General features: G+C 38.5%; 1 protein-coding gene across 2 annotated transcripts; it reads right to left on the reverse strand.

Annotated features, from left to right (window-relative positions):
* Positions 1–490: 490 nt before the first annotated feature.
* CNGA1 (cyclic nucleotide gated channel alpha 1) lies at positions 491–8,212 on the reverse strand. Of its 2 annotated transcripts, XM_015828517.1 has the most exons (5): positions 8,112–8,212; positions 6,762–6,860; positions 6,252–6,359; positions 4,064–4,170; positions 491–1,887 (listed from the first exon to the last, which is right to left on the reverse strand). In XM_015828517.1, exons 1-5 carry the CDS (start codon positions 8,210–8,212, stop codon positions 491–493), a joined length of 1,812 nt encoding a protein of 603 aa, XP_015684003.1. The 2 variants fall into 2 exon arrangements, with proteins under 2 accessions (XP_015684003.1, XP_029142526.1); XM_029286693.1 differs by lacking the exon at positions 6,762–6,860.
* Between the last annotated feature and the right edge of the window lie 760 nt (positions 8,213–8,972).

Genomic DNA, 8,972 nt, shown 5'->3' on the forward strand with positions numbered 1-8,972 from the left:
AGTCGGTACAAGTAGCACAATTCTGCGTCAATATTACTAGCAGTGCAGAATTTTCTTGTAGAAATATTTCCACGTTATACGAACTTTTTTGAGTTTTCTGGATAGTTATGATAACAAAGGTGTTCTCTGACTCATGAATCTAATATGATCAGATAGTTTAATAATGTCCATCAATTGTAAACTCACAGTAGCTTCTGAGTAGCTGGAAAAAAATGTTTCTTTCTAGATGGGTTACAGAGACAGAATTTAGAATGTAGCCTACTAATCCTTCATTAATTCCATGAGATTCCCAGTTTCCAAGTTGCTCCATGAGATTATGATTTGTAGAACCACAGTACATGATGGCGTTGTGTCATATGTGTCATACTGCCCAGAAAAAAACTGGTTGTTATGAATAGTTTCCCATATCTAATGGAATATCTAACATAATTCTGCCCATCATTGATTAATTTATCCTCAGGTATGAATATCTGAAATGTTTTTTTAACCCTTAATGACCAGTAGTTCTTTGCAATTCTTCTAAGTCTGACAAATCATACTCTAGAGATGGTTTCACAATGGTTTCGACTTGTCTTAACCTCATCTTCAATTTCTGCTGTGCAGCACTATATTCAGCTAAAAGTTTAGCAAACCTTGTTTGTAAATTATCCAGCATTCCTTCTATTTGGCTAACTTTTTGCTCAAGGTTTTCAGTGTCTCTCTTCATGTGTGCTTGCTCTAAATCCAGTAGCCCATCTTTCATAAGGATTTGCTTTCCCTTCTCTTCCAACAAAGTCTTTGCATCTGGATATTCTGTTAAAGCTTCCATCAGATCATCTTTATGCAGACAAAACAAATCTGAGTAGCCAAGACTTCTAATATTAGCTGTTCTTCTATTTCCAGCTTTGCTACCTTTAATGTTAAGGATGCTAATTTCTCCAAAATAACTGCCATCACTAAGAACGACAAACTGAGTTATTCCATCATCAGCTACTACTGCAAGTTTTCCTTCTTTGATAATGTACATTTCTCGCCCAATATCACCCTTCCGGCAGATATAATCTCCAGGACTAAATACCTGCGGTTGTAGTTTCAAGACCAGCTCAACTAACAGACCAGCTTCACAGTCTGAAAAAATCTGGACTTTTTTCAACGTCTCCAAATGAACATTAATAGCAATTTCTGCTCGTAATTTATCTGGAAGAAATTTCAAGACTTCTCTTTCGTCTACGGCCTTTTTATTCGTCCACAAATAATCAAACCACTTGATCACCCGTTTTTCTAAATCTTTGCTTACATCACGAAACTGCATATACTGCTTGATAGCGTCAATCCTTGCTTGAAATTCCTCTCGGGCAGCATTCATATTAGAGATCATAGAACCGATATTGCCAACGATAGTAGCAAAGATTAATACACCGACCAAGAAATCAACAACAACAAACCAATACTCTATATCTTCCACAGGAGGGGGTGTTTCACCAATGGTTGTCAAAGTCAGTGTCGACCAGTAAAGGCTATACACATATTTTCTAGCAAGCCTGCCAAATTCAGGGTGAGAAATATTGGGGTAGACCCACGTATCTGTTCCAAAGCCAATCGCTTTTGAGAGGGAGAAATACATACAAGCGTTCCAGTGGATAATAATTATAATGTACATGACGAGATTAGAGATCCTGAAGATATTTGGATAGCTTGTTCTCGTTTCTGTTTGCTGGAAGAATTCAAACATACGCGATATTCTGAGTAATCTGTTTATTCTTATTTCTGGATAATTCAGTCCCAATTTGAAGTAAAGTAGATCTGTTGGCATGATGGACAGTAGATCCAATTTGAACTGTGATGTTTCCTTGTATCGTTGCTTGAGTTTAGATTTTTCTCTCACCAACAAGCCTTGCTCCAAGTAACCTGAAGCAAAACGTAAACAATTCTTTACGGTACAAATCTGTTTTTAAACGGTGACAAAAGGTAAACAGAAACGATTACTAAACTTTTATCTAAACCTAGAGGTTTCTCTATCATCTTTGCAAGTCGTCAGAATTTTGAACCTTCCCAGTTCACATTTAAAACTAAAATATGAAGAACCAAACTAACATTTAGAAACTGATCCTCTTTTTTCTCCGCTTCATTAGTACAGTGAACTTCCACGAAACTTTTATCCCACTTAAAATTCTGAATTAACTTCTCAACGGGATTGTTCATTATATAAAAAGCATGCAGAAACGCTGCTAAGGGCTTTTATATTTTTACGCAGGGCTTACAGTTTCTCCCATCATTTCAAAACCAAGAAACTGAAACACCTCTTTCAAACTACCGGTAGGATTTGGCCTTGGTTTGTGATAATCAGGGGTCCTCAACCTTGGCAATTTTAAGACTTGTGGATTTCAAATTCCCAGAATTCCACAAAGTTGCCAAGGTTGAGGACCCCTGCTTAAAGTGCTATGTGTGAGGGAATTTTGAAGACCGCCTATTTCTGAATTTAACTCTCCAGCATTATGAATAGTTATGATAATCATGCCCAGAAATGGGGATCTGAAATTTATTATATTTATTTATATCCTACCTTAATATTTTTTTAATATTCAAGATGGTGACATATCTAATACCCCCTCCTCCTATTTCCCCCACAGCGGTAACTGTGTGAGGTGGATTGGGCAGAGATAGAGAGTGACTGACCCAAAGTCATCCAGTTGGCTTTCATGCTAGAACTCACAGTCTCCTGGTTTCCAGCCTGGTTGGTGCCTTAACCACTGGATGAAATTGGGTGATCTTTGTTTTGCCGGGGAAGGGAATTCTGGACCTAGCTCCCTTTAAAAATTTAAAAATCCCCTCATAAAATACATCTCAAGCTGTTCCATGTTAAAAAAAATAAATGCCTTCAAAAAGAAGTCACAAAAATGCATAAGGTATATGGAATGTGTATGTATAAAATATCTAGGCCTAAGTGCTACTGAAAGCCGATGCGTTGCATGGGTCCATTCAGAGATGCCTGCAGGGAAGAGGACAAAAAACTCAAGATGGCAGCCACAAAGAGGCAACTGTATCTGGAAAAGAAGGGCACGGCTTTGTTTGCACAATTGTGATCTCCAGCTTGACTTTTTGAACCACCTATGGATCCTCTGTTTCCATTTCTATATCATGGAGGTGCTGTTTAGCCAGTTAAATATGCAAACAACAGCTATATATATAAGGAACGGTTGCTGGAATTGGTTATGTCTAGTCCAGGGGTAGGCAACCTTGGCTCTTTTATGACTCAGGGACTTCAACTCCCAGAATTCCTGAGCCAGCCATGCTGAGGAGAAAGGGAGAGGTTTCCATGCTTAGCCATGCTGGCTCAGGAATTCTGGGAGTTGAAGTCCACGAGTCATAAAAGAGCCAAGGTTGCCTACCCCTGGTCTAGTCTAATGAAGAGAAGGGCGAGGGGGTGACATGATTGCAGTGTTCCGATATCTCAGGGGCTGCCCCAAAGAAGAGGGAGTCAAGTTATTCTCCAAAGCACCTGAAGGCAGGACAAGAAGCAACAGATGGAAACTAACCCAGGAGAGAAGCAACCTAGAATTAAGGAGAAATTTCATGACAGTTAGAACAATTAACCAGTGGAACAACCTGCCTCCAGAAGCAGTGAATGCTCCAACACTGGAAGTTTTTAAGAAGAGGCTGGACAGCCATTTGTCTGAAGTGGTATAGGGTTTCCTGCCTGAACAGGAGGTTGGACTAGATGACCTCCAAGGTCCCTTCCAACTTTATTATTATTATTATTATTATTATTATTATTATTATTATTATTATTATTTGTAGTAGTAGTAGTAGTAGTAGTAGTAGTAGTAGTATTAGTAGCAGCAGCAGCAGCAGCAGCAACATGTGATCACCATTTGTTATTTTTCCTAGCAGGCTTTTGACAAGCAAAGTCAATGAGAAAAGCTAGATTTGCTTAATGACGGCATGGTTCACTTAACAACTGCCGTGATTTGCTTAACTGTGACAAAAAAAGGTCCTAAAGTGAGTTGTTAAACTCATTTAACAACTTCCTCACTTAGCAACAGAAATGGTGGGCTCAGTTGTGGACAATAGAATGCAGCCTTACCTGTCCTTGTCCGCACAAACATGTCAGCAATATAAATAAAATCTGAAGAATAGTCCAAAATGCACCACATTTCTAAATTGTTATGATTAAGGTCATCAAAACAGGCCCTGAGTAAGAACAAATGACACCAGCAATTTAAAATTAAGCATCAAATATCATCATCAACAACAACAACAGCAGCTATTCATTTCAGTGGAGGGACCGCGTGGCACTTTAGGAAGATGAGTCTCATTTTGGACATGAATCGCAGCTACAAATTTAACAGACCCACAAAATTCGATTTGTGTAAAGTAGCTGTTTTGCTTTGTCTGTTAAAGAAAATGAACATTTTTTTGGTACCCCTGCCAATTTCTCCTGTTTTGCAGAAAAAACGAATAGCATGGCATGGATAAAGCTCAGATCTGTTGATGCAGAATAGGAAGAACAGTGTTAGTCTAGGGCAGGGGTAGGCAACCTTGGCTCTTTTATGACTCGTGGACTTCAACTCCCAGAATTCCTGAGCCAGCCATGCTGAGGGGAAAGGGAGAGGTTTCCAAGCTGAGCTATGCTGGCTCAGGAATTCTGGGAGTTGAAGTCCACGGGTCATTAAAAAAAACAAAACAAGGTTGTCTATCCCTGGTCTAGATTGGCACCTTTTCCAATTAACCAATTTTAGTAAAAGCTTTCATCAGCTGCAGTTCACTTCATCAGATGGGTAGAATGGCTAGCCGATGTAGGGTTTAAATTGGGATGAGGTGTGTGTGTATGTAAGGAAGTGGAGATTAGGTAGATGATGCAAACACGGGTAGCGTGTGAGAAAACTTAAAAGTATCTTACCTATTAAGGCAGGGGTCTTCAAACTTGGCCCTTTTATGACTTGTGGACTTCAACTCGCAGAATTCCTCAGCCAGGCACGCATGCCTGGCTGAGGAATTCTGGGAGTTGGAGTCCACAAGTCATAAAAGGGCCAAGTTTGAAGACCCCCTGTATTAAGGGCTGTAATGAGCAAAAAAGATATTGTGTTTAATGAGACCATCCAAGATTGTTTGAAACCTTTTGATGTACTTGAGTTGCTTTGGATAAGCAGGATGCAAACAGAGCCATCAAGTGACAAATTATTGAATTCACATACTGCAAAAGGCTTAGCGGGCACTAAGATTTATAAAAATCAGTACTTGATATTGGGGCTTATATATTTCAGTTACTATATTCACAAGCTCACATAGCTTCAGATGGTAAACACAAACCTTAAATATAAATCTCTAAGTCGGGGATGAAGGTGCTAGTCCTTTTTAAATTAACCTTCCTTGAAACTGTTACATCATTATGGAGATTAGCTGTCTCCTAAGGTTAAATCAACCGCACATTCAAATATATTCAAATATTCGGTTTCTAATTTAAGAGTTTGAATGTTCAGCAAATGACAGTGTAGAGAACATTTTTGGAATCTCTGAACAGTTTATGTACATTTTGTCACCAGCCATCAAAATGGCTGCAGAGTATTCGTATGTGAATATCCTTACTCCCGTATTGCAGACTGGAGTATGGTATACATTTTACACTCTGTTACGTTGTTATTTTTGCCAAGACCTCCATTATCCACAGATGTTTCTTAACTCACAACCTTAGAATTTTTTCAATGAACTTAACTGGACTGGATCATATTTTCTGCTTATTTATTTATTTATTTATTTATTTATTTATTTATTTATTAAATGAGCATGCCACACGCTTCCCAATAACTGGATCGCTTGCAGGTGAAACGGTTTCGAAGAATGCAACAAGAATCTATATAAATAAAAATGTAAATGTTCGAGTGTTCAAAATCTTAAATCTCCGAAAGTTCTTCACCGATTGCTTTGAAATTTTGACACAACGTTGCATTCGAATACGCGTGTGTTTTTATATACCTATATTATATAGATGTCACACCTGTGACAGGTAAAACATGCTTTTTTTGAAAAACAGCGCCATCTGTTGGACGTAAAAGCAACACACGCTTTTACCAGACTGAGCCACAGCAACGCGTGGCTGGGTGCAGCTAGTTAAAAATAAAGATTAAAGAAGAAGTTCTTTCTTTCTGTTTCTCTGGATAGCAATTACGGGAGTTGAAGTTCAACACAGTTGGATGACGCCAAGTTGGGAAACTGGGCTTAAGGCTACAGGAATATTTCTAATGTGGTCATTATTTTCTATAATACTACAATACCTAGCAATGATCACTGTCCAATTGTACATGACAGGCAAGGTGATACAGAACAGCCAGTTGTAATAAAGGTTTCCAGAGGGATCAATGACAAATATTTCTTTCTTCCCCCTGAGGAGTAAGCAAAAGAAAAAAAATTATCCATTCCTACATTAACCATTCACACAAAATGGTTGCCCAAGTTTGAAGACTCCCAATCTAGGGAGACTGGAAAAAGAGCCGCAGACTGGAGAATCAGCATTTAAAAGACACCTCGGCTCATAGGAGTGGGGGGCATGGGAAACATATCAGAAGAAATTTCTGGGGAATTAAAGAAGTGGACTTTGGGACTTGCAGGATTCTATTAAGGTAATCTTAACAATAAAGCTAGAGCTAGTGTTTATTAGTGTGCTTCTTTTCTGAACTACCTCCACTGACTAACATCAGAACAAAATGATCTTGTCTATAAACTGACTTGGGCAGTAATGCATTTGAACAGGAGATCGTTCTGTGCAGAAATTTAAAACCACTTACTCCTCTTTATTATTTTTCTCCTTGGGTTTACTTTTATTTTTCTTCTCATCCTTATCTTCCTTGTCCACTGTGTTATTTTTCTTTGTATCACCAGTTTTACTGAAAGAAAAAAAAAATAACTGTTAAAAAGAGTAAATTATTTTTATTCTGTCTTATTTTTAATTCACTTAGTTAATTTGCCATAAAAATGTTCCACAAAACATTTCTCCTGGGAATACTTAAAAAGAAATTTGATAGGAAAATAAGATAATCTCATTCTACATATAATTAACTGCGGCAAGAATTGCGTTCGCGCAATACTGGAAGGAACGCAATATACCACCAGAGGGATTGATCATTCAGAAGATATATGAATGTGCCGAAATGGACAAACTCACTCTAGAATTAAAAGAAAAAGATGATTCGGAATTTTACACGGCTTGGGAAAAATGGTATACTTGGATAGACAATAGAAACAAACATTGGAAATATACATAAGGCTATTGTGGGTTAGATATTGAATGTATATAGTGTATATATTGTATAGAATGTTGATCCGAAGTATATAAAAATGACACAGCCTGCTGAATATGTACTAGAGCAGTATAAAGGAAAATGATAATAAAAATTATTATAAAAAAAAATGTTCCACAGTTCTTGCATATATTATGGTATATGCTCACTACTCACTATTGGGAAAGTTATGTTTTAATTTTGAATGTATCTAAGAGCCCTCGTGGTGCAGTGGTTAGAATGCAGCACTGCAGGCTAATTCTGCCAACTGCCAACAGTTCGATCCTCACTGGCTCAAGGTTGACTCAGCCTTTCATCCTTCCGAGGTCAGTAAAATGAGAACCCAGATTGTTGGGGGCAAGATGCCGACTCTGTAAACTGCTTATAAAGGGCACTGCAAAGCGGTATATAAAGTCTAAGTGCTATTGCTATCTATGTGGTCACTAAGAGTCGCCAATGTCTTTATGGCCTAAAACCACCCAGTCAAAGCCCTAGGACACAGGTAGGCAACCTTGGCTCTTTTATGACTCGTGGACTTCAACTCCCAGAATTCCTGAGCCAGCGTTGCTCAGCTTGGAAACCTCTCCCTTTCCCCTCAGCATGGCTGGCTCAGGAATTCTGGGAGTTGAAGTCCACAAGTCATAAAAGAGCCAAGGTTGCCTACCCCTGCCCTAGGAACTGTGACATTAACCCAGGTTTACGGATTACATTGCATTACAATATACATGTTACATTTGGAAGCCGCTCACAGTTGCCTTGAACGGCTTCCAAATGTATGGATGGCATTTAAATTTAATAAATAAGTTTAGATCCTCAGCAAAAAAAAAAAATCAAAATTCATGCACTTACGCATCTTGCTTGCTTTCCCCATCCTCCACATTTTCGATACTTTCCTTTTTACCATGGCTGGCTAAATTATTAGGATCTGTGTCTGAGTGTTGAGTTTCACTCCCTCCCATCCTTGCGGGTGTAGTGAAAATTTGTCACCTGAAAGAGAGAGAGAAAGAAATAGGTTCAAAGTGGACCAACAAGGCTTTGTTTATAATGATATATGGGGAAAAAAATCCATCCTATCTCTGGCGTGGCCAGCGGCTTAACCAGAGTATTATTTATTTGTTTGCTTATATAATAATAATAATAATAATAATAATAATAATAATAATAATAATAATAATAATAATAATAATAATAATAAAGTTGGAAGGGACCTTGGAAGTCATCTAGTCCAACCCCCTGCTCAGGCAGGAAACCCTATACCATTTCGGACAAATGGCTGTCCAATCTCTTCTTAAAAACTTCCAGTGTTGGAGCATTCACCACTTCTGGAGGCAGGTTGTTCCACTGGTTAATTGTTCTAACTATCAGGAAGTTTCTCCTTAGTTCTCCCCTTGATTAGTTTCCATCCGTTGCTTCTTGTCCTGCCTTCAGGCGCCTTGGAAAATAGCTTGACTCCCTCTTCTTTGTGGCAGCCCCTGAGATATTGGAACACTGCTATCATGTCCCCCCTCGTCCTTCTCTTCATTAAAATAGACATACCCAATTCCAGCAACCATTCTTTATATGTTTTAGCCTCCAGTCCCCTGATCAACTTTGTTGCTCTTCTCTGTACTCTTTCTAGAGTCTCAACATCTTTTTTACATCGTGGTGACCAAAACTGGATGCAGTATTCCAAGTGTGGCCTTACCAAGGCATTATAAAGTGGTATTAACACTTCACATG

The sequence above is a fragment of the Protobothrops mucrosquamatus genome, unplaced genomic scaffold, assembly GCF_001527695.2.
Source record: "Protobothrops mucrosquamatus isolate PMUCROS unplaced genomic scaffold, P.Mucros_1.0 scaffold4602, whole genome shotgun sequence".
Classification (NCBI taxonomy): Eukaryota; Metazoa; Chordata; class Lepidosauria; order Squamata; family Viperidae; genus Protobothrops; species Protobothrops mucrosquamatus.